Source organism: Mustela putorius, unplaced genomic scaffold, assembly GCF_011764305.1.
Source record: "Mustela putorius furo isolate JIRA1106 unplaced genomic scaffold, ASM1176430v1.1 tig00000738_pilon_pilon_pilon, whole genome shotgun sequence".
NCBI lineage: Eukaryota > Metazoa > Chordata > Mammalia > Carnivora > Mustelidae > Mustela > Mustela putorius.
Genome location: NW_025421463.1, coordinates 7,161,247 through 7,186,352, shown reverse-complemented (window position 1 = coordinate 7,186,352; position 25,106 = coordinate 7,161,247). Strand labels below are relative to the sequence as shown.

General features: G+C 56.0%; 1 protein-coding gene across 3 annotated transcripts in view; it reads left to right on the top strand.

Moving 5' to 3' along the window:
- The window catches only part of LOC101678724 (TRIO and F-actin binding protein), a 51,798-nt gene that overhangs the window by 5,932 nt on the left and 20,760 nt on the right, over window positions 1-25,106 (top strand). Inside the window, exons 3-9 of one of the 3 annotated variants that reach the window (XM_045083892.1) lie at window positions 163-358; window positions 1,333-1,501; window positions 5,182-7,951; window positions 12,618-12,732; window positions 13,410-14,585; window positions 17,173-17,250; window positions 19,353-19,490. In XM_045083892.1, the coding sequence (XP_044939827.1) occupies window positions 163-358; window positions 1,333-1,501; window positions 5,182-7,951; window positions 12,618-12,732; window positions 13,410-14,585; window positions 17,173-17,250; window positions 19,353-19,490 (4,642 nt within the window). Of the gene's footprint in view, window positions 1-162; window positions 359-1,332; window positions 1,502-5,181; window positions 7,952-12,617; window positions 12,733-13,409; window positions 14,586-17,172; window positions 17,251-19,352; window positions 19,491-21,542; window positions 21,677-23,387; window positions 23,586-25,106 lie in introns of those variants that run through there. The other 2 variants (XM_013051606.2, XM_045083891.1) reach the window with 2 other exon arrangements.

Genomic DNA, 25,106 nt, shown 5'->3' with positions numbered 1-25,106 from the left:
CCCTGTTCCAACTGAGTGAGGCTGCCCAGCACAGCGAGGCCTGAGTGTTTGCTCCCTCCTTTGGTCTAGTGTGAGGTGTGTGTGTGTATCTGGCTGGGGATATTGGTCCCTAATTCCCCTGACTTTTGGGGGAAGAAGTCATAGGTGTGTCTCTTCTCCCAGGGGTCCGTCAGCAGGGTCCTCAGCAGAGGTCCCCACCGCTGCCTCCGGGAGCCAGAGCCAGGAATTGGAGGCAGGACCCTCTCTGGAGGATCTGGCCTCCTGCCTGGGTGGCAGCTTTGACGAAGGCCTTGACTCTGGCACCAGCTCCAGCCCTGACCACGACACCCCTGATGATACCAGCGACTCGTCCTCCGTGGTGAGCTGGGGAGGGCAAGATCGCCCCTCCGTGCCAGCCCTGGGGTCCCGCCCAGACCTCCAGACAATCCTCGTACACCAGGGAACTGGGCCACGGCCCTCGGAGACTTAGCCGTCTCCTCAGCCCGCCTGGACCAACCGCCTGGGAGGGGCAGGGGTCTCGTCCATGAAAAGTATCAATGGGCAGGGAGATCCGCATCAATCACGAATGGGGTCAGGCTGCCAAATACAGCGGGCCGGGATGTTGGGCGTGCTGTCCAGAGCGAGGATGAGACTGGTTCTGGGCTTTGTTCTGGCCACACACCTCTGAGCTCCATGACCTGCCCTGGCATAGATCTCTGGGGGACAGGGGAGAGGGAGCAGGCTGGGGAGCCTAGGCTGGGGGCCATTTGGCTGGGAGAAGAGAAGATTCGGGAACTTCCTGGGGGTATTCGCCCCTCAAAGGGCTGTCGCAGGGCAGGAGAGGCAGGTTATCGTGAGGCCTCCGAGGGAAAGTGATGAGATGGCAGGCGTGGGCTTGAGAAGGCTCACCACCTGCTCTGAGGTAGGGATTTTCATGGCCCCATTCCAGGGCAAGAAAACTGAGGCTCAGAGAAGGGAAGCAGCTTACCCGAGGCCATGTGTCTGGGAAGCAGAGAAACAAGGCTTTGAACCCACTTCTGTGTGCATCCTGGGGATGTCTCTGGGGACGCCTTTCTACGGCAGGGAGTCCAAATGCCCTGGGTTCAAGTTCCCTCCTGCCTAAACCATTTCCCAGCTGCATGACTTTGGGCAAGTTCTTAGCTCTGACGTACATGCCTGCCTCAAGGGTTGATGGAAGATTAGCTAAGTTCAGCAAAGAGCCCCTCGGGGTCCCGAGTATACAGCAGGTGCTCCTCAATGTCAATGCCTTCCCCCTTATCTACCTATCTCCTGCTGGGAGCCCAGGTCCTAGGGGCTCCAAACACGCTTTCTCCTCCCTTCCCCCTCCCGCAGGACTGGAACACTGTTGCAAGGCAGGAGGAGGCCCCCAGCTGGGACGAGCTCACCGTGATGATCCCGAGGAAGCCCCAGGAAGGGCCAAGAGCTGACAGTGCCCGAAAGGCTCCATCTCTCCTCACCCGGTCTCCCGTAGGAGGGGATGCTGCAGGCCAGAGAAAGGAAGGTAAGTCCTGGCTAGGCCAGCTTGGTCACTGTGATCACAGGTGTGGTGATGGCCTGGGGCCTGGCCAGATCTCCCTGGCCATCTGGGTCCTCCGGCACTTCTTACTTTGGTGACCTGAGTAACAACAGTACAGTCCCCATGTAATTATGGAGCAGCCACAGTGTGCCATGTGACCTGCTTTAAATACATCATCTCACAACTGGTTGGTTAGGATCAGGTTGCAACTGACAGAAACCAACTGAAGATAAATGAAATGACTCACAGAAGTAAAAAAATTAGGCAGCTGTGACTTCAGGTATGGCTGGATCCAGGTGTTCAAATAGCGTGAGAAATAGGGTCTCTGCTGTGTTTTCTTCTGCTTTGGCTTCATTCTCAGCCAAACCTTACTCCTGGTCTTGGCATGATGAGCCCCAGCAGGACCAGGCCATATCGTACCTACAGATCAGCTCCCAGGAAAGAGGGTACAGTCTTCCCAGTAGGGTTTTCCCTGGGACCCAGCGTGGGTCCTATGCCCAACCTGGTAATCAGGGATGGGGTCGGGCCCCAGCGCACACCTCATGGCCTGAGAGTAGGGGAAGAGATTGCCTACAGGAAATCAGGGGGATTGTTTGAAGAGAAAAGGAAAAGGCCAGTGGGCAGGCCAAGCCCCTAGATGCCTTTGACCCATAATGTGAGCCCGGTATGGGTGATGGGAGCACATGGAACATGGGAGTCCGGGGGGAGAGAGAAGCCTAATGTGGGGGGCACCCACACTCTGACCCTCCCTCCAAACCTGTTTTTCCTGCTGTCTGTTCCATGTCACCACCATTCTGATGACTTAGGCCCCAAGTCTTGTGTTCTCCTGATTTCTCCATTTTTTCACCTTTGCATTCAACCCGCAGTTCTGGTTAGCTTCACCTGCAGAGCACACCTCAAATCTGTCTCCTTTTTGCCATCTATACAAGTACTCCCTGGCCAAGCCACCAGTGCCCCTGCTGGGATTGTCACCAGAGTCCCCTCCAAGCCTCCGGGTTCTGCCCGGCCTTCTGGGTCCATTCCCCACAGCAGTTGGAGCCACCTTTAAAAACGCGAGGGGCACCTGGGGGGCTCAATTGGTTATGCATCTGAGCTTTGATTTTGGCTCAGGTCATGTTCTCAGGGTCATGAGATCGAGCCCTGCATTGGGCTCCGTGCTGAGTATGGAGCCTGCCTGAGGTTCTCTCTCCCTCTGCGCCTCCCCCCCCCTCACATGCATGTGTGCTCCCTCTCTCTCTATCTCTAAAACAAACAAACAAACAAACAAACAAAAAAAGCATGAATCAGATCTTATCACTGCCTCACCCCCACCGCCTGGCCCTCTCAGGCCCTGGGGAGAGGGTGCGTGGGAAGAAGTAAGATCACAGAGGAAAGAGGGAGCCAAATGTCTCCCTGGAGTGAGAGCGGCTAATAGGCAGTCGGGATTTTGTATGACATATCTGCTTTCTTGCTTCTCATGCAGGGCAGCTGGGGGGGGGTGCCCGTCACTCTGAGCCCTGCTTGATCAAAGGTAGCCTCAGAAGGACAGGCTGCACAGAGTCCCAGCACATCTGTAGAGCCTGCCCTCTGTGCACATAGGGGCGCTGCGGGACAGAAGTCAGATCCTGGGAGGGCGCTGAGCCAAAAGGGATGCTCGAGATGGGCAGACAAGGAAGAAGGGTGGCGGGGATGGTGACCCAGCGGTGAGGCCCTGGGAGCTGTGGGAGCCCTGCTCCGCCAGCCCTGCCTCAAAGGGCGAGGCAGACGCTACAGGAGGATGGAGCCTTTCCAACGTGCTCAGCACTTCCCTCAGCCTAGGAGACGCAGTGGAAATGGGAGAAGGCGGGGCCCCTCCCCCGATGGAGCAGGGATGCCCTTAGGGGTGGCCAGAGCCTCACCAGCCTTGGGAAATCCCTGGATTTTCTTTGAAATGCCGCTGGGAGGCCCTGAGGTTTTTGCCATCTTTGATTTAGAGATAATTTTGGATTTATAGCAGAGTGGCAGAGATTCGAGAGAGAGTTTCCATGATACCTGTTGCCTGCCCGGTTCGCCTAATGTTGACATCTTACAAAAGCAAAGTCCGACTACCAAAATTAAGAAATGAACATCGATAGAGCACCGCTGTCTAAACTATAGACTTTATGTGGGTTCGCCTGTCTTTCCCACTAATGCCCCTCTGTGGTCCTGAGCACCCATCCAGGACCCCCACTGCGTGGACACACCGTGTCTCCCAGTCTCCTCCAGTCTGATAGCTTTCTTGTCCTTCCTTGTAAGCAGGGGCGATCTAGCTGGGCTTGCTTTTGGAAAGGATCTCCCTAAATGGGACGATGATCCAGGACCCCCAGAGCAACCATCTAGTCAAGGGATGCAGGTGGTTGATGGGATTGGGGCGGCTAGGAGAACAGGATTTGGAACAACATGGGGCGTCAGTTCATCAGACAACAACGAAAACCTGAAGTGCTACTCTGTGCTTGGTTCTGGTTCCTTGCTAGGTGCTGGAAATTCAGACTTCGGGGACAGCAGCTCAGAAAGTCGGGAGGAAGCAGAGCTTTCCAAGCAGGAGGGAGGCCATCTTAAGCATGGCCTTTATTTTATTTTATTAAGATTTTATTTACTTATCCGAGGGAGAGAGAACGTGTGAGAGAGCGAGCCCAAGCTGAGGGGGTGGGGGAGGGGCAGAGGGAAGGGGAGAGGCAAACTCCTCACTAAGCAGGGAGCCCAACACCCGGCTTGATCCCAGGACCCCAAGATCATGATCTGAGCCGAAGGCAGACGCTTAACCCACTGAGCCCCACGGGTGCCCCTTAAGCAAGACCCTTAATGAAAGCAGTCGTGGCTCCTTCTGGAGGAGGCCACTGTACTCTTTACCCCTCTCCTGAAGCTCTGGCCCAGGGACATGCACACAGCTGGGGGCCACCCCATGCTGGGTGACCAAGGGCTGAGGGGGCTGGAGGGGGACTGAGGTCATGGTGGTCCGTCCCTGGGGATGGGAGTTGGAAGGGGTCCCTGTTTAGGGCAGTTGCAGTAATGTCTCCGACCAGGGCTGCTTACACTGTAATATGCTTGCAAATTACCAGGGAAGCTTCTTAAAATGTAGATTCTGCGCAGTGCTTCCAGGGGTGGGCCCTGAGAGTCTGCATTTCTAGCAAACTCCCAGGTGAGGCCTACAGGTTCACAAAAGCCCATCCCAGGCTCATGGCAGCCCTGAGAGCCTCTGGGCCAGGAGCCTGTCTGGGTTGAAGGAATGGGAGCTCTCTAGAGCTATCGCACATGATGGAGCCTCATTAGAAGAGATATTGGGGGGGGTCACAGAACCCCTTTGCAGGAAGTAGGATAGGGAAAGGGAAGTTGCTAGGTAGCTGCCACCAGACCCACCTTTCCTGCTCTCGGGTCACGTGGGTGATTGTCTGAACCGCTCTGGGGACCCCCAGTCTATGTGCCCTTCCAGCTCTAAGAGCCTACGTCCCAGTGACCAGTCAGGCGGGGTTTCCATTTCCAATTCTGAGCCTCAGCTTAAGAGAGGCCTTGGAGCTTTCTCCGATCGAACTCGCTCCAAGGGGTGGAGTCACTTGGCCTGGACAGCGGATCCTCTAAGAAGGGGCTCTGGGCTCTGCCTTCCTCATCTGTCCCAGGGGTCGTGTGTGAGGCCCCTCCCCGTACCTTGAACCAGCCTCTCCTCTCTCCAGACCCCTGCAGTGGGAGCCGAAGTGCCGGACAGCACTGGGCGAAGCTCCGGGGAGAAAGTGGGCACTTCCTGGAGTGGCACCGGTCGGTGCTAACCCAGGTTTCCCGTGCGACACTGCCGGGCGGACCTCGCGGTGCCAGCCCCCAGGCTTCCTCTCTTCATCGTTCTGCCCAGAAGGACGCTGCCCAGACTGCTTCCACACAGGTCGATACCCCCCGAGCCTCCTCTCCCACACAAATCGCCCAACGGGAGAAGCCCAGGACCTCGTCCACCCAACAGGACATCCCCAGGCCTGCCTTCACACAGCACAACACCCCCAGAGCCTCCTCTCCCTCAAGAATCGCCCAACGGGATGACCCCAGAACCTCCTCCGTCCAACGGAGCAACCTTCGAGTTTCCTCTCCCACCAGAACCACCAAACAAGACAACTCTAGAACCTCTTCTGTCCAACAGAACAACATTCAGACTTCTTTTCCCACGTGTACTTCTCAGAGGGACAATCCCAGAGGCTCCTCTCCCAACAGAACCACCCCGCGGGACAACCCCCGGGCACCCTGTCTGCAACGGGACAATCCCAGAGGCCCCTCTCCCAACAGAACCACCCCACGGGACAACTCCCGGGCACCCTGTCCGCAACGGGACAATCCCAGAGGCCCCTCTCCCAACAGAACCACCCCGCGGGAAAACTCCCGGGCATCCTGTCCCCAGCGAGACAATCCCAGAGGCGCCTCTCCCAACAGAAGCACCCAGCGGGACAACCCGCGGACACCCTGTCCCCAACGGGACAATCCCAGAGGCTCCTCTCCCAACAGAACCACCCCGCGGGACAACTCCCGGACACCCTGCCCCCAACGGGACAATCCCAGAGGCGCCTCTCCCAACAGAACCACCCCGCGGGACAACTCCCGGACACCCTGCCCCCAACGGGACAATCCCAGAGGTTCCTCTCCCAACAGAACCACCCCGCGGGACAACTCCCGGGCACCCTGTCCCCAGCAGGACAATCCCAGAGGCGCCTCTCCCAACAGAAGCACCCTGCGGGACAACCCCCGGACACCCTGTCCCCAACGGGACAATCCCAGAGGTGCCTCTCCCAGCAGAACCACCCCACGGGACAACTCCCGGACACCCTGTCCCCAACGGGACAATCCCAGAGGTGCCTCTCCCAACAGAAGCACCCAGCGGGACAACTCCCGGACACCCTGTCCCCAACGGGACAATCCCAGAGGCTCCTCTCCCAACAGAACCACCCAGCGGGACAACCCCCGGACACCCTGTCCCCAACGGGACAATCCCAGAGGTGCCTCTCCCAGCAGAACCACCCCGCGGGACAACCCCAAAGCTTCTTGTATTCAACAGAACAACCCTAGGACCTCTTATAGTCAACGAGACAATCCACAGTCTTCCTCTCAGCGGGACAGCCCTGGAGCATCCTCCCCTCGATGCTGCACGAAACGGGACCACCCTGGACCGTCCCCTCCCCCTCGCTCCGCTCAACAGAACAACGCCAGGAATTCTTCACCCCATCGTACTAACAAAGACATCCCCTGGGCCTCCTTTCCCCTCCGCCCGACCCAGAGCGAAGGCCCCCGAACCTCTTCCCCATCTCGCTCCAAGCAAAGTGAGGTTCCCTGGGCCTCCATTGCCCTTCGGCCAACCCAAGGGGACAGGCCTCCTCAGACCTCCTCTCCCACTAGGCCAGCTCAGCGCGACCCACCTCTGTCCTCGTCCGGATCTGCCCAGCACGGCTCGCCATCTCAGGCTGCGTCCTCCTTCCATAACCCGGGCCCCCACAGTGCCTCCCGGACCTCTTCACCTCTGTACCCTGCTACCCGCGGGGCACCCCAGACCTCTTCGGAGCCCTCCCAGCCTCCATGCTCGGTCTGTATTGGGCATCGGGACGCCCCTCGAGCTTCTTCACCTCCTCGCTACTTGCAACATGACCCATTCCCCTTCTTCCCAGAACCCCACGCATCTGAGACAGAATTGCCCCACCACACCCCACCCTACATACCTCCAGCCGTGTGCATCGGACACCGGGATGCCCCCCGGGCTTCCTCACCCCCCCGCCACACCCAGTTTGACCCCTTCCCCTTCCTCCCAGACACATCTGATACTGAGACTCAGTCCACCCAGCACGACCCTCCTCAGCTCCCCCCACCTGTGTGTATTGGGTACCGGGATGCACCCCGGGCCTCCTCTCCGCCACGCCAGCCCCCAGAACCCTTCCTGTTATTCCAGGATCTTCCCAGGGCCAGCACTGAGAGCCTTGTCCCCTCCACAGACTCTCTGCACGAGCCCCCCCACATGCCCACCCCCGTGTGCATCGGGCACCGGGATGCGCCCTCTTTCTCATCCCCACCACGCCAGGCCCCGGAGCCCTCCCTCTTTTTTCAGGATCTCCCAGGGACTAGTATGGAGAGCCTGGCCCCCTCCACTGACTCTCTGCATGGCTCCCCCGTGCTGCCTCCCCAAGTGTGCATCGGGCACCGGGATGCACCCCGAGCCTCCTCCCCACCCCGCCACCCCCCCAGTGACCTAGCACTCCTGGCACCATCACCTCCGCCAGGCAGCTCAGGGGGCTCCCGGGGCTCAGCAGCCCCTGGGGAGACCAGGCACAACCTGGAGAGGGAGGAGTACACCATGCTGGCCGATCTGCCCCCGCCCAGGAGGCTGGCGCAGAGGGAGCCAGGGCCCCAGTGCAGCAACGGTGGCCGCACCCGCAGCCCTGGCCGTGCGGAGGTGGAGCGCCTCTTCAGGCAAGAGCGCAGGTGAGCTCAGGGCGGGGCCAGCCAGGTGGGCTGGGGAAGAGGCTCGGTGGCAGGACAGATGGAAGCTTCACAGGCTTAGGTGGCAGATGGAAAGGGTTCAGACCCCCACCGTGCCACTGACTGGCTGTGTAACCTTGGGCAAGTCACTTCTCTCTGTTTCCACATTTTAGGAGGTTTTTTTGGACAACGGAGTGATACTGTGTGTAGCCTAGTGGTTAAGATCAAAGGCCAGGGTCAGGTGGGCTGAGTTCAAATCCTAGGTCAAACCCACCCCAACAAACTATGTGACCTCGTGAAGTGATTTAACCTCCCTGAGCCTCAGTTTCCTTATCTGTAAAATGGGGATAATGCTAGTACAGTAATTTCAATAAGGTTAAACTCTCAAACCCTTTCTTTGATCCAGACTCACAGGTTTATTTTTTTTTCCTTCTTACATGAGAGAAAAGGAAGTACTTATGATATTTTTTCTGCTTTAAAAAATTTAAAATTTTAAATTTAAAAAATTAAAAAAAAATTTAAATTAAAACAATTTTTTTAAATTCCTTTTTTTTTTTTTTTTTTGCTTTAACCAAGAAAACTCATGGGTCACCTTGAACTTCAGAGAACAGAGATGTCAGTTTAAAATGAATGGCAAAAACCACATATTTTAAATAAGAGAACTCCCAGAATTACAAATTTTGTAGAAGTTACATGTCACTTTTGTGAGACATGGCAACAGTGTCAGAAGTCCTTTCCATGTGTCCCACAGTGACCTTGGTCAGCAGGGACACACAGGTGCTTTATGACCCAGAGCGTTGGCTTTGGCATAGCTGTGGGGAGGGAAAACATTTTCTCCTGATCTGGCTGAGATTCCTTTCTCTGGCAGTTGCAGCGTCAAGAGTTTTCCAGAATTGGGGCTGGAATTCCATGAGTTAAGGTTAAGAGAACCCGAAAAAGTAGGTCTGGAAGTCTCAAAACCTCGGGTGTATAATTCAGTGCATTATAGTGTATTGACTGAGACGCAAAACCTCATTTGAGAACTTTCCACCACCCCAGGAGTGGGTCGTATTTTGCATTCCAGAATTTTTCTGTTTTCCTTGGGGCAATCTTTTCTCTTAGATTTGAATCTACTAGAGCAACCTGACCTCTGATTCTTCAAATTTCCTTCTCCAGTTAAGTTTTATCCATTTACTACCACCCAGGTGAAAACCTGTGGGGTCTCCATCATTAATGTAATTCTCTCTTTGGCCTTAAAAGAAACCACACATACACACACATTTAAATTTTTTTTTTAGTTAATATATACTGGGTTTTTTGCTTCGGGGGTACAGGTCTGTGAATCATCAGGCTTACACATTTCACAGTACTCACCACAGCACATTCCCTCTCCCTACCGCCCTGCCTCCAGCAACCCTCAGTTTGTTTCCTGAGATTAAGAGTCTCTTATGGTTTGTCTCCCTCCCTGGTCCCATCTTGTTTCATTTTTTACCCTCCCTACCTGCCATGACCCTCCGCCCTGCCTCTCAAATTCCTCATATCAGAGAGATCATATGATAATTGTCTTTCTCTGATTGACTGACTTCGCTCAGCACAATACCCTCTCGTTCCATCCATGTCGCAAATGGCAAGATTTCATGGTTTTTTTGATGGCTACGTAGTATTCCGTTGTACGTATCTACCACATCTTCTTTATCCATTCATCTGTTGATGGACATCTGGATTCATTCCATAGTTTGGCTGTCGTGCACACACACACATTTGAATTTTCTTAGGGCAGCTTTAGGTTCATAGCAAAATTGAGTCGAAAGTACAGAGATTTCCCATTCAGCCCCTACCCCACCTGTACATGCAGCATCCCTCTCCCCAACCCCGACTACAATAGCCCCCGCCAGAGTGGAGCGTTTTTTATAAACCCTGAACCTACATTGATACATCATTATTACCCATAGTCCGTACTTTACAGCAGGACTCCCTTCTGATGGGGCACATTCTGTGTGTTTGGACAAATGTATAATGACATGTATCTACCATTATGCTGTTACACAGAACATTGAACTGCCCTAAAAATCCCCATTTCTTTGGTCTTTTATGATTACTATTTTTGATCCAATATCAATTTGCTTAACTTCGATTTTATCTGATAATTCAGCAGGGACACTAAAGGTCTTTAAACCACAGTTATATTTTCTTCTTCTCGTTCTTTTTTTTTTTTTTTTTTCTTATGGGGATAACTTTGAGAGAGAGAAAGCATTTATAAGAGAAGTCAGGAATATGTTTATAATCTTGTTAACCGCTTAATTATTTTTCCATAGGTACTTATATTCATTTTATTTTACTCTTTTTAAAGTTGTTTACCTTTTTAAAACATTATGGTAGTATAATTGATAGACAAGAAAAATTGCATATATTTCATGTCTACATTTTGGTCAAGTAAACTATCTACTTTTTAACCAAGGCTTTATAACTCTACTGAAGACTTAAAGTTTTTTTTTTTTCTCATGTATGGCACTTTTTCCAAATAGAAAAACATTTGCTGTCTGAAGATAAAATTTTAAAACCTATTTAAATATCTGTAAGGGACTAAAAGTTTTGAGTGGGTGGCTAGAGGATCATGCTTTTATGTTCTCCTATATATCAATTCAGCATGTGTTTATTGAGCATCTACTCTGTCTAAGCATTGCGTAACTGAGCCTGGAAAATTTCTCTTAACGGGCTATCACATTAAAGCATTAGGTGTTTTGGCTTGAGGCTTCATTTTACTCCCCTAGATGCCTTTGGAATCCCTTATCTTAGCATCATATAAATACTTTGTAATTTCTTGAATTTAAAACAGAGCCTTCATGGAATTTGCTAGACTTGATGACTTTTGTTCTTTTTAAACGATTTTATTTATTTATTTGACAGACAGAAGTCACAAGTAGGCAGAGAGGCAGGCAGAGAGAGGTGGGGGGGGGGGGCAGACTCCCTGCTGAGCAGAGAGCCCGATGTGGGCCTTGATCCCAGGACCCTGAGATCATGACCTGAGCCAAAGGCAGAGGCTTTAACCCACTGAGCCACCCAGGCACCTTGCCTTCTGTTTTTTAATACCCCCTCTAAGTAGAGTAGAGCCCATCCAAACCTCCAGAGGAAACATGTTTCCTTTGCCACACCAACACTGAGGAAGAGGCAGCCCAAGGGGATGGGCTTCTCCTTTGGCTTCTCAGAATGTTCTTGAATCCTTTCTTCCTATCTCTTGATTCCACATAGGGGAAACTTCTCAGAAGGGATGAGGGTTGGGCAAGCTGGAGTTTATACGGAGAGTGCTTCCACGCAAAAGATCACCCATTCTCCTGTCCGCCCTGCACCGAGTGGTTTTCTCTATTCTCCTAACCAACCGAGTCACGTTTGGGGCTTTCGCTTTGTGGAGCCTCCAACGTCTGGTTCTGGGGAAAACTCCCTCTGAGGCCTCAGATCTCGCAGAGCAAGGAACCCACCTGGTCTCAGATAGATCAAAAATGGAAGCGGATCAGGCAGCACTCAAACACAGAAGCCCTAACTCCAGAGGAGAGAAATTTGGTTTCTTGTGAGTCTTCTGCTCAGAACTCAAAAGAAAAACTTGCTGTTTTTAAAAATATTTTATTTATTTATGTGAGATCGAGAGTGAGCGAGCATGAGCAGGGGGAGATGCAGAGGGAGAGGGAGAAGCGGACTCCCCGCTGAGCGCAGAGCCCGAAGCGAAGCTCCATCCCAGGACCCTGAGATCTTGACCTGGCCGAAGGCAGATGCTTAGCCCACTGAGCCATCCCGGTGCCCCTATGGGTCTGATTCACAGCTACCCCAGTATGCAGGACAATGAACTGGAACGAGGGACATTTTACAGCTTAGAGGTTGGATGTGGCAACAATGCCTGGAGTCCAGGCATCTTAGAAGTGACATTTGCGTGGACAGTTTACGTTGGCCTTTCCGGGAATGTAGAGGATGTTTCTTCCTTCTGATCTTGCTCAGAGCTCTTTTACCAGCAGCTACGGTGGCCTGGGATGTTCAAGGCTAAGTGCTAGAAAGCTCTTAGTTAGCGAGGGGGAGGAAAGGCGAGCCTGGGAAATCCCAAACTCACCATGTGGACAGGAAAAGGGCAGTGAGAATGGGATATGGTGGCACGTAACTCTCTACATCTCCCCTCCCACCTCAGGGGGTGCATGGACAAACTGGGACGGTCAAGGGCTTGGCACCTGGAACATCGGAAGTGCTCAGTTAGTGTTTGCTGTTATGATCATGTGTGCACAGTGCCTGGCACACAGTAGATGCTCAATAAATCTTAATTCCCAAAAGGTCCAGTCTAAACTTTGTCTAGGGGTGAGTGGTGGGCTGCTCGTGGGGTGGTGGTCAGAAACAGTAAGTATTAAGTGAGACAGGAGGTAGTTGAGGCCAAGGCTAAGCGCCCCCCCACACACACCTGTACTTAAATTTTTCCCCACTTCATCGCCCTCCGAGGTAGATAGATTAGAGTGGTCGACCATCCTCATTTTTCAGAAGGGGAAACTGAATACCTGAGAGGATCATCCCTTACTTGGGGCGCTTCGATGTGGTCATGGTGGGGCTTCCCAGTCTCCCACATCTCCTCCTGTTGTGGGCGGGAGTAGAGGAGCAGGGATGCTGGGAGTGGGACAGCCCCAAGGTCCCTCAGAGGGGGGGCTGCGTTTGCTCATAGGAAGTCCGAGGCACCGGGGGCCTTCCAGGCCCGGGACGAGGGGCGGTCGCAGCGGCCCAGCCAAGGTCAGAGCCAACTTCTCCGAAGACAGTCCAGCCCTGCCCTCAGCAGGGAGGTGAGCACTGCCAGTCTGCCTCGGGGCCCCTGCACCCCCGAGATATGGGCCACTGCTTCTCCTCTCCCCCAGGGACCAGGCAGGGGTCTTGGGAGGGGAGGTCCTTTATGAAAGGGTCAGAGTTCCCATCATGGGCTTCCGGCTTCCCATTCTCCCAAAGAGCCAGCAGCTCTTGGCAAAATTGAGAAGGACCCCACGTTAGTCCTTTGAAGATAGCCCTTCTTCAAGGGCTTAGGCACCTGCTATGTTGAGGCGTTTCTGGATGCGTCATTCCGGCTTTAAGGGCTTTCTCTTCCAAAGTGGCGAGTCGTATTTTTAAAGAAACTCTTAGAGAGCAAGGCCGACCCAGTGGAGTGGGGTATTGGTGGTGAAAATTCCGGAACCTGATAGTGCAGGTCGGAATCAGTACCTTGGCCCAGGGGGTGTGGGGGAGCAGGAAAGTAAGCAGCATTTTAAAGATCTCTTTCTGAAAGTGAGGAGACGGGGTGAAAGGAAAGAGCTGACCCCCCCAGGGAGGGAAATCAGGGACCCTAGGTGCTTTGCGACCTGCTGTCCTCCAGGCTGCTGCGGAGACACAGACTGCCTCTCCCCAGGCCTGGTGAGGACCAGTCTGTCCTACAGAGGGGCTGCCCGGTCAGGGTCCTGGAGCCTCACCGAGCCCCTCACCTCATCCTCAGGTAACCAAGCCCCTTGCGAAGCAGGCAGAACCGGCCCGGCGGAGTCAAGTGGAGCCGTGTCGTCCCAGGAGCCCTGAGAGGCGGCCTGAAGGGGACCGGCGGCTCCAGGGGACCTCGCTGCCCCCAAGGACATCAGCCAGGACCCCTGAGAGGGAGCGGCGGACAGAGAGACCTCTGGAAAGTGGCCGGGCAGGCCCAAGACAGCCTCTGGGGGGGTGGCGGAGTCAGGAGGGGCCTCCAGGAACCCAGGGCCCTCACAGACATCTGGAGAGAGGGTGCAGCAGCCCGCAGGAGGGCCCAGGCCTGGGGGACTGGCAAGGACTTGGGGAGCCCAGCCGGGGGCTTGCCAGAGCCCCAGAGGGAACTTGGAGGGGCCCTCTCAGGGAGTCCGAGGAGAGCTGGGAGCAGGAGGGTGGCCCGACTGGCCACAGGGGGCAGGCAGAGGCCTGGGAGGAGCCCCCCGGGAATAGGTTTCGGGAGGCCCCTGACAGGCCCGCTCTCAGAGGCTGGGCCAGCCTGCAGGAGCTGCCCAGTGCCCACCAGACTAAGAGCCCCCCAGAGAACTCCAGGGTAGGCCCAGAAGAGTTCTTGAAATCCCAGAGGCCTGAGATACCCACTACCATGGGCTGGGGGGCTGAGGGAACGCGCCCACCCCTGCACAGTCCTGAGAGGCGATCCGAGCTCGACTGGAAGGACCTTGTGGGCCTTCTCGGGGTGCCCAGAGAAGGGGCCTGGGGCCGGATAGAGGAGTCGATGCTCACCTCCCACCTTCCCAGGTTGGACTGGGAAGGCCTCCTAGAGCTCCTACGGGCCCAGCTGCCCCGCAAGGACCCAGCTGGACACTGGGGTCCCCCGGCCCCAGCTTCAGGGGGTCCCCCGGCCCCGGCTTCAGGGCCAGAAGTGGGTTCCCCAGGCACAAATGGCACCCTGGAGCTAGAGCGACAGGGCCAGCCTGATGGCTGGGAGGAGTCCACCCTGGTCAACGGACAGAGCCAGAGCGCTGGGCAGTGGCCCGGGAGCTCCGCCCAGCCGCCCAGCCCTGCCTGCACCTCCACCCAGTGGCCAAAGACCAGAGTGACGAGGGGACCAGAGACCTCACCTATGGCTGGTCTGGAAGAGATGGGCCAGCTGGGGAGCAGGAGCCCTGCAGAGGGTCCCAGCTTGCCAGAGTGGGAGGTAAGTTCATCTCCCATGCAAGGGGCAGCCTGACAATCTGCCCCACCCAGAAAAGTATCCTTCGAAAGGCCTCCCTCCGGCTCCTACACACCCTCCGAGGCTCAGCCCTAACCCTCCCTCCTGACCAGCACTTTCCCAGCCCCCAAACTGGGCAGCAGTGATAACGACCCACACTCTTTGATGAGCAGCATTAGCTCCCATCTAAGCCCGGGTCTGAATGTTTTCTGATATTTTCCTCATTTAATCTCCATAGCAACCTGATGAGAAAGGCACCGTGTATTCACAGATCAGGAACCTGAGGCCCAGAGAGCACACAGCTAGTGAGGGCTGGGGCAAGCAGGCAAGCAAGGTGCTCTGCCCAGGGCGTGCCCCTTTCCATGCTGCTCAGGCTCTGCTTCCTGTGGCCTCTGGTGGCTCCCACCTGACCCTGGCTGGGACCGCAACCAGTGTGGTCAAGTCCCCTCCCCCACTGCCCTATTCAAAGTTCCTCAAAGTCCAGACAGCATCACTTAGCCCTCTCTGGCCCCTACAGCTTCTCTTAGGCACAGGGAAGAGGTTGTGCCAATGCTGATTGGGTTGAGCCAAGAGCTAAGCCGTGCTGTTTAAATCAGGGCATGTGTGCAAGGTAGGCCCAGGGCCTGGCACAGAGTGGGAGCTCACTAGGTCCCTTCCCTGCCTCCTTCGCCCCAGCAGCAGGGACCCTCTGCCATTGCCTGGAGCCTCTACCTGAAGATGGTGGCCAGGGAGGGTCTCGGAGGCCAGAACGGGGCCTCAGCTCCCTGGAAACACAGCACATGCTTTGGGGCACCGAGCTTCTCTTGCCCTGTAAAATGGGACCAGATGCTTCCCATCTAGCCTTCGCAGGGGTGGTATGGAGGCTCTGCCTGATCACCCAAACTCCCTCACTTCCTGATGTCCCACCCCACGCCGCCGCCTTCCTGGACGACAGGGAGGATTCATGCTGTCCCGGGTTCTGAGCCTGGTGCTTCACACCTTATGCCTCCCATGCCTCCACCTGAGAGAAGGCTTGGCCTCATCCAGCATTTACTAGGGGTCATGCATGTATCAGTTGTCCCCAGTGACCAAAACCCCGGTTTTTAACTGCCATGTTGTAAATCCTCTGAGCACAGGGCCTGCCCGGGAGCCCCTTTCGCTGTATTTCTCTGAGGCTTTTGTCTGCTGGCTCTCCAGTCGACTCAGTGCATGGACAAAAGAGTTGCAGGGATGAACCAGCTTGGTCCTGCTGTCTTGGCCAGAGGGAGTTCCGGGAATTTGGAGCCCCCTACCCCAAGAAGCTGTCAGGCTAATCAGGGAGGCAGATGGACCCCAGGCAGCTCGGGGAGGAGGGGTGCTCGGTCGCAGTGGATGCTGGGACATGGCTGCCTGGCCCCGCTCTGCTGGAAAGATCCTTCACTTGCATTTGCTCAGTGGTGAGGCCTTAGGAAGTTAGCCATTGCCTCCAGGGAGGGGCGGGAGCAACAGGTATTTAAGGGCATTTCACAAATGACATCGCAGAGGTATTTACCAGGTTGCTGGGGTGCCATTTGGTCCCCCTCTTTGCAAATCCTTGGCCTGACCTCCCTCTGGCCTTCCTCCCACCCCTCATTTGCTCTCTCTTTGTGGAGCTGTTGGCAGAGCTCCGCGGGACCATCTCATCTCCCTACCTTTGCACGGGCTTTTCCCATTGCTTAAAATGCTCTTCCCTTCCCTCTTCAGTCACCAAACACTCGTTCATTGTTCAAGTCTTAGACCAGGTGCGTTGCTCTGAGATACCTTCCCTGAGTACCCACCCCGCCTCTACATTGGTAATGCTTTCCTTCTAGGCTCAGTGGTTCTGCTCCCCTCCATCTGGCCACACTCAGTTACCATTTCCCCCATAAGAAAGACGGGCTGCATGGGGGCGGGAGCTGTGTCTACTTTATCTCTGCCCTTCTGGCCCCTGGCCCAGGACGTGACACAAAGGAGGAGCTCAACTTGATGGATGATTGATCAGGGAATCCATGAACCTTGAGTGCATGCAAGAAACAAATGGAGGGTGGGTCCATCATCATGGGTAGATGATGGATAAATGGTGGACAGTGGTTGTGTAAGTGGGCGATGGACAGATAAATAAGTAAATATACTATATAAAGGGCTGTTGGGTCGAAAGTTGGGTGGGTGATGGTGGAACAGGTAATGGGAGTTGGATAGATGATGTTGCTTAGATGACAGATGGGATGATGAACTGATGGAGGGATGAATGTGAGTAGAAAATAGATGGATGGATGGTGTGTGGAAGGGTAAATGTGGCACATGGATGATGGGAGATGAATGAATGTTGGAAGATGATGGATGGTTGGATGTTGGATGGGTTGAGAAAGGCTACATGGATTGAGGACGGATGGATGAGTAGGATGATGGATGTTGAATAGGTTAGTGAGTAGATAATATAGGGGTAGACTTTGGCTGGTTGGATGGATTATACATGGGTCTATGGATGTTGGATGCTAGATGGGTGTTGGATGGATGGATGACGAATGGTTGGATAAGAAGGTGGATACAGTCTGGGGAATAACATGGGTTAAGCTATGTTCTTTCTTATCTCCAGTTCCAATCAGAGGAGCCCGAGGAGTCAGAACCAAGCAAAGGCCAAGACTCACTGACCGACCAGAAGCATGCAGACTCGGTAGTTGGGTCATGGGTGTGGGCTCATAGGGAGGTAAAGGGAAGGGAAATCAGGTTGGAGGGCTGAGGTCCTCTGATGAGCTTTGGGATGGTCCAGACCAGGGTTGGCTCCACCATGGGGTCATCTGTGTGCCTGGTAGGGCCTTGAGAGAAGGGGCTCCAGAGGTTCTGGGTCGCAGAGCCATCTTTGGGCCTGAGGTTCTGCTTTTGACTTGCAAGGATGCCCTGAAAAGTCACTCCTCTTTTCTGGGCAAATGGCAGTTTGACCCCGATGATGACTGAAGGCAAGGCCCTTCTGGTTCTGGAGGGCTGGCCAGGCAGGGAGAAGGGGTAGAGATTCCAAGAGCTGGAGCCAGAGAACCACTGAAGAGGGCTAGGAGGTGCTGCTGTCCTCTGAGCCTGGATGGTCTCCAGGGCCCGGGGCGGTTGGGAGAGATGTGTGCTGGGGGCGGGACTCAGCGAGCCTGCCGGGAGGCCGGGCAAGCGACTGGAGCCCATCACTGCGCCCCGCCCCTCCCACAACCTGCCAAACAGACTGTTCTCATCACCCTCAGCCTCCAGAGAGGTGAGGTCAGAGCGGACAGCCTGGAGCAGCGGGAGGCAGGGCGAAGGAGACAGACTGCTTGAGGCTGTGCTTTCCTCATCCTGCCCTTGTTGCGCTGTTTCCTCGCTGCCGCCGGAGAAGCTGATTGGTGGTGGTGGGAGTGGGGGAGGCATCTGTCTGGCAGCCTGGAACCCCCTGGTCTGGCCCTGGCGCTCATCAGAGCTGGGCGGGGGCGGATTCTGTCCCTCCCCGTGCAGATGAGGGAACGAGTCATCCCAGGTCACACAGCGAGGCAGAGGCTGACCTCCAGCTAGAAGCTGGAGCTCGGGACCCCCATCCTGCAGTCCCTTTGATTGCTGGTTCTGTCCCGATTCCTCACGTGGCCTCCCCCAATGGCAGCGAGATTTTCATGGCTTGGTGGCCCGTCTCCCCGTCTGTGACACGAGAGGGGACAGAGGACTGGTCACTAAAGGTGCTTCTAGCTCTCACAGGGGCTCCGGCAACTTTGCTCTTCCTCTTTCTGGGTTATTTCTTCATACTTCCTGGGGCCAGAGTTTGGTGAACAAGGAAGAAATAGCCATCTAGGGGTCCCCTGATAATCTCCACCAACGTGGAAACCTCTCAGTATAGCCCCAGGCAACCAGGACTGGACAGAGCCGATGCCTGTCTTGTTCGCTCATTCGTTCATTCATTCATTCATCCATCCATTTATTCATTCATTCACGTACACTTAACCAGCACCTTCTGTATGCCTGAGTGTGGGCCGGGAGCCAACTGGATGCATGGAGCTCCTGGTCCAGTGGCCAGAGCTGTGCCGGGGGAATGTGGTGGCAAGGTGGGGGAGAAGCCCCTCCCCCAAAGCCATCCTAGGCCTGTGCTCTGATGCTTTAGGTCCCATTGCCAGATGATCTCTTGCTTCTGAAAAGTGGGGATGCCTGGACTCTGTCCTTCCTCTCTGCCAGTAAGCTGCGCCTCTGCTTCTCTGTGGCCTGTCTCCCCAAGGATGTCTGCAAAGGGGCCGCATTTGGGGGGCCTGCCAGGGGTGGTTGCAAAAGTCTGTGACTCATTCCTTTCCTGGGGGGGAGAGGAAGGCAGATGGGGGGGTACTTGTGTGACCTCTTGGTTACCGTGGGGAAGATGGACCCGGAGTTCCCACGTCTTTAGGTATTTCAAGAGAAGCTGGAACTATGCAATTATATGTTAATCTCCTGATTCTTTAACATTGGAACCTAACGCAAAATAATCTGAAAACCCTATGCAGGCTGAACACATGGCAGGGGTCTGCACGCCCCTCTGACTGGACACCGGTGGTCTGACTTTAGGGTGGTGAAGGGCATGTGTCCAAAGGCGCTGAGCCCCAAGAGCCCTATCAGGCGAACACCCCGTAGTGTGAATGAGTTAACAAGCTCTTTCCTTGGCAGCTCTGTGAGACGAGAAAGATGGGGGCCCTGGGCCTTTGAGGTGGGCGTGGCAGAATAGGCAGGGGAGACTGTACTCAGGGACCTGCCCCCCATCCCACCAAAAGGACCTGGGGGCCAACACTGGACCCTGTTTGACAGGCAGACAAGAGGCCAGCGGAGGGCAAGGCTGGGAGCCCACTCAAGGGCCGACTGGTGACCTCATGGCGGATGCCCGGGGACCGTCCCACGCTGTTCAATCCGTTCCTGCTGTCCCTGGGGGTCCTCAGGTGGCAAAGGGTAGGCTGGCTCCAGTGGGGTGGGAGGGATGAGGGCGGGAGAGAGTGGGAGGCGAGAAAGGACCCGTCAAGAGAGGGAGAGTAGGGGGTGGGGGGTTGGAGGCGCCTGCACGAGCAAGGAGAGATGGAAGCAGAGTCCTAAGGCCCCCGTGGTCTCTACGAGTGACTGCGATTTCCCACTTCCTGGACAGGACTGGGGCTGTTTTTGGTTTTCGGGGTCAGGTGGGATTGAACACACAGCTGAAAGCTCCCAGTCAGCACCTGGGCTAAGAGGAGCCAGGCTGGGGGAGGAACGGAGAGAGGGATGGCCTGCGGGGGGCTCTGGGATTGCAAAGTGTGTCTCAGACCTGGGCCCGAGCCTGTTTCACAAACATCTGGCATTACGTAAGCTACCCGCTGCCCTGAGAGGCCTGTAAACACTCGGGCCTCTGGTTCAGGGTTTCCTCAAGGGCGGGGAGGGGAGGCAGCTGTGACCCACTCCCTCCTGCCTCCTTCACAGCAGAGACAAGCGGCCTGGGCCTCCCCAGGGACCACTGGCAGGCTCGAGGGCTCTCTCTTCTCTTAGTGACAGGCCGACTCTTGTACTCTCGTTGGCTCTGGGTCTGGCACTAGGCTGGGCACCTTAGGGACAGGACACCCATTTTGCAGATGATGGCACGGAGGCTCACGGAGGTGAGCTGACTGGCTGGCGTTGCATTGCTAGGGCTTAGAGAAGCCAGCCTCTTGCTGATTTTCCTCCTTCTTAGATGAGAGAATGCCTGCCGCGAACCACCCCAAGCCTCAGTGGCCACATCTGCGTAAAGGGGAAAAGTCGATAGCGACTCTCAAGGCTGCAGAGAGAGCTCAGGGAGATCCGGATGAACAGAGATGGGGGGGGAGGGGCGTGTCCAAACACTACCTTTCCCAGCCACTGCATGATTGCCTCTATGCGGCTTTTGGTGATCAGACAAACATGTTAGCCGGGCACGGTGGGACCTTCAAGCCCTGGGTGAGATGATAACCAGCATGTATTGGGTGCCTCTGTGCTCAGTTCTGCGTCCCGTATGTGACATGCCGTGGCCATGCCGGATCGCGTGGACTCCTCAGCACCAGGCACGCTGAGTACGGTGCACACTGTCCATTTTACAGATGAGAACATGACGCTCAGTGAGGAGAGAGACTGTTCTAGGTCACAGGGGGGCAGAGCTGAGATTCGGTCCCTACTCGCCTTGACCGCAGAGCCCTCCCATCTCCGTGCTTCCTGCTCTCTTCCGAGCTGCTTGCAGCCCTGAGAATCTTCACGGATTTTCCCCATTACACAGATGTGGCTACGGAGGCTCATGAGTTGGCAGCCGGTTTCTCATCTGGGAGGGAGAACAGTCAGGAGCGATGGGATGGAACTGCCAGCAGGGACTCCCAGACAGTTCCTTAGAGCGGCTTCAAACATCTCTTGGGTTGGAGAGTGAATCGGTCCCAGGTCAAGAGCCAGGAAGCCCAGGCTTGAGTTCTGTCTCTGTCCCTAACGTATATGGCTTTGAGCCATCAGCACCCTCTCTGAGCCTCACGGTGTTATCCTCAATCGAGTAACAGTTGGAGATGGATAACCCTGCAGCTTGGTGGTGGCCCTGGGTCCCCGGGTCTGTGCCATCTCTGTCTGAACAGGACAAGCTGTGGCAAGGGAGTCATTCCTTCGTTTGTGCGTGCCTTCATCGGACCTCTGTTTACTGAGGACCTACTGTGGGCTGAGGCCCTGGGCTGGTCTCCAAGATAGAGGCAAAAACACTCTTGTCTCTGCCCACGAGAAGCTCAGTGTGATGAGGACACTGACACGGAACTGGTAAGAACACAGCGTGGTCATCCCTTTAGTGGCCGGATATACAGACTAGCAGGGAGCACCGGACCAGGAGAGTCTCTGTGCTGGAGGCACTTCGGCTTCCTTTGGACTGAGACCTGGAGGGTAAGGAGGCATTTTCTGAGCAAACAAACATTTGGAGAGACGGAAGGGAGGGGCAGGAGAGAGAGGGAGAGTGTATGTGTGTGTTGGGGCACAGAGGACAGGAAGAGAAGTGTTCCAGACCCGGTGGGGAATGCATCGTGTAGTCCCATCCGAGGTACAAAGGACCTGACTTATTCTGAGAATTCCCAGTGGCTCCATCTTCTGTGTCCCTGGCATGTACAATATGTGTGTATAATAATGGAAGACAACAGGTAAGGGTCCGATTATGATGGACGCTGACTGCTTGGCACAAGTAGGCAGAGCTGATCTACTAGCACCTGGGAGGTGTTGAACTTGGAGCAGGGAAGTGATCTGACAATCGCTGGGTTGAGGGTACTACAAGAGGAGTCCCAGAGGCCAGGAAAGCAGCAAAGAGGCTGGTGCTATCAGGGGCCACTGGGCCAGAGTGCTGGTGGCTGGGGAGGTCTTCTGTTTATTCACTCACTCTACCAAGGACCAGACGCCTGAGTGAGGTACAGGGGCAGAGTGGGAAGACTCAGCATGTGGAGGCAGGAAGGCGTGTCTAAAGGAAGATAGGCTGGTTTTCAGCCTCATTCCTCAAGGGTGGAGGAGAGGCACCCAGAGGGAAATGCAGGGAAAAAACTTCAGCTCCCTGAGCCTCTGTTTCTTTATCTGTGAAGTAGGGAGAGTAATTAGAGTTTTGTGGGTTTTTTAAAAGATTTTATTTATTTATTTGACAGAGAGAAACGCAGCAAGAGAGGGAACACAGGCAGGGGGAGTGGGAGAGGGAGAAGCAGGTTTCCTGCAGAGCAGGGAGGCTGGTGCAGGGCTGGATCCCATCTGGGATCATGACCTGAGCCCAAGGCAGATGCTTAACGACTGAGCCTCCCAGGCGCCCCGAGAGTAAGTATAGTCATGACAGCAATAATTTTTGAACTCCAAACTGAGATGGAAGAAAATTTAAAGGGCAATTATTCCAAGCTCTCCTGTACCCCGCCCCCAAACGTTAGCTAGCTAGAGCTAAAGGGGTTGTTCTAGGCGCTGTACTTAAATTAACACTTCATCCTTACAGGAACATCACGACATAAGAGCATTATTCCCTTTTACAGAGGGTGAAGTTGAGGCCCAGAGAGGCCGAGTACCCTGCTGAAGGTAACACAGGGTTTGAATCACAATTCAAATTCCCCCGCTGCAAGGCTCAGAGGAGCTCCTGCAGGCAAAAGGCCTCTTACAACCTGCCAAGTGCTGGGAATGTGAGAAACGGGTGTAGCCCACATCCAAGAACCCAAAACTGGGTTCTTAAGCCCAGAAAGACCGGCTTGGGAGGAGGAGCCATTTGGGGAATGCCCTACCGTTCCAGAAGTCACTTTGTGCTTAGATTACGTGCTAGGAATCCCTACTGTGACCTTGGGCAAGTCGGCCCACCTCTCTGAGCCTCTCTTTTCTCATTACTAAAATGGGGACGGGCACACCTCCCTGTCAGGTCTTTGGTGAGGCAGAAACTAGGTGACACAGGTAACGAGCGGGGCTGGGCGAGGGGGACCCGCTGAGCTGTTGGGACTGGGTGCACTGCCCACGTCTCCATCAAACCGAGGGGCCGAGCCGTTAGTGGACCCATCGCTCCGTCCGGCGGCTCGCGGGAGCCATAACAGGGCGACTGGGTGCCACACCCGGCTGCCCCCGCCCAGCACTGCAGCGCCCGGGCCGGGCCGAATCACCTGCACGTTGAGTCCTTCCTTCCTCCCTGCGCGCCCGCGGCGGGAGTCCGGCCCCCGGCTCCCTCCGCCCCCATCCGCCCGCCCAGACCGCCCTCGCGCGCCCGTCCCGTCGCGGCAGGCCCTGCCCCCGGGCCGGCCCGCGCTCCCATTGGTCCGGCCGCGGCCCCCGCCGCTGTTTGTCCTGGCTTTCTCGCCGCCCATTGGCCCTCCCGGGTCCTCCCAGGAAGTTTGAAAAAAAAAAAAAAAAAAAAAGTTTTTTATGGGCGGATGGAAGGGGCCGGGGCAGCGCCGGGGAAGGGAAGGGCTGGAGGAGCGGCGGCGGGCGGCCGAGAGGGGCGGCGGCGGCGGCGGCGGCGGGATTCCCGCGCTGCTGGGCCCGGCCCGAGAGCCCTTACCACCTTCCTGCCTCCTGCTCCCGCCGCCCCGGGGCGCCGCCATGACGGTGAGTGCCCCCGCGGGGCAGCCCCTCTGCGCCCCAGGCCGGGCGGAGAGCGACGGCCCGAGCCAGAGCCGAGCCGTTCCCCTCCGGGGCACCCCCTTCACTTCCCGGAGGCGAGAGGAGGTCTCGGCCGGAAGACAGGGCGACCCCAGCAGCACAGGCCGGCCGACCTGCCTCAACTAACCCCCAATTTCTTCCTCACCTTTCCCGGCGAGGAGCCAGGGCGACCTCGACGCAGTGGGAACTCTCTGTCCTGGGCAGCCCCTTCCGACACCCCCCCCCCCCGACCCACCGCAACTTTAGCTGGACCAGTCGCGGGCAATTTGGGATGGCCGTTTCCCACCTCCCCTCCAGCTCCCTTGCATTCTCCCGAACTGCCGTACCGGTAGGGACTCCCAAGGCTCCAGGCAGTGGGAGGGAACGAGGATGGGCCTGGTTTGGGTCTGGGGTCTCGTCCGGGGCTGGAGAGAGGCGCTCCCCGGCTCGAATGGGTCGCACAGAACCATTCGAGGTCTGGGAGGGCTGCCTACCCGTGTGGGCGCTGGCCCGAGGTTGGGTGGGTGAGAAGGAGCCGCCTCTTTGCGCCCCGTCCGGGAGCCCATGCTGGGATTTTTGAAGGGGCGCTGGGGCCTTGGGTGGGGCAAGTCCACGAGCGACGTGGGGGACACGATGGCAGAGATTCGTCTTTCTCTTGGGGATGGACATTACCCAAGTCACTACCTGTACCTTAATGATCACATCGGGCCCCACAGCCGAGTTCACCATTATTCCCATTTCACATTTGGGTAAATTGAGGCATGAGGGATGAGGGGTGGTGTTGCCCTGGGTTACCCTGAGCGTAAAGGAAGGAGTAGCCTCTTTCCAGGTCAGTCTGGCCCCTTGACCATGATGTTCTGGAAGGGAGGGGCGGGGCTGCTTTTGGTTTCTGGCTAGCGCCTTAGGGAGGCTCTGACAGCCTGGACGGGTGGGGTGATGGAGTGGAGCTGGGTGTGTTTGCGCATGCGCACCTCCCCTTTCCTCGGCTAGTGGAGACCCTGACAAGAAGTGGGCTGGGCTGCTGAGGGTTGGCCCTAAGGGCCCCTGCCCCTGTGAGTGTGATGACCTGGCCGCTGCTTGGACTTCCTCGGCCTCCGCACATCCTGCCACCTCCCTGCTGGCTCTTCCTGTAGTCAGCAGCCTCCCTTTGGTCAGTGAGCAGAGAGGGATGTGGGGGGAGGCGCTGAGTCAGTGTCCTGGCCACCCACCCTCAGGCCCCCAGGCCCCGGGAAGGATGTTTGCATTTACTGCGGGGTGCCTGCCAGACCCTGAAGTGGGTGCTTTCACGTTACCAGAGTTGATCCTTTAAGGTCGATGATTTTAACTTCCCATCTAACAGATGAGAACGCTGAGGTATAGAGAGGGGAAGTAACCTGCCCGGGTGACATAACCAGTTAGATAGCCCCAGTTTTCTTTCTGGGGCTAGACAGAAATGTACTGTTGCCTTTCAAGGGGAAGCGCATGGTGAGGGGGCTGCTTCAGGCCGCC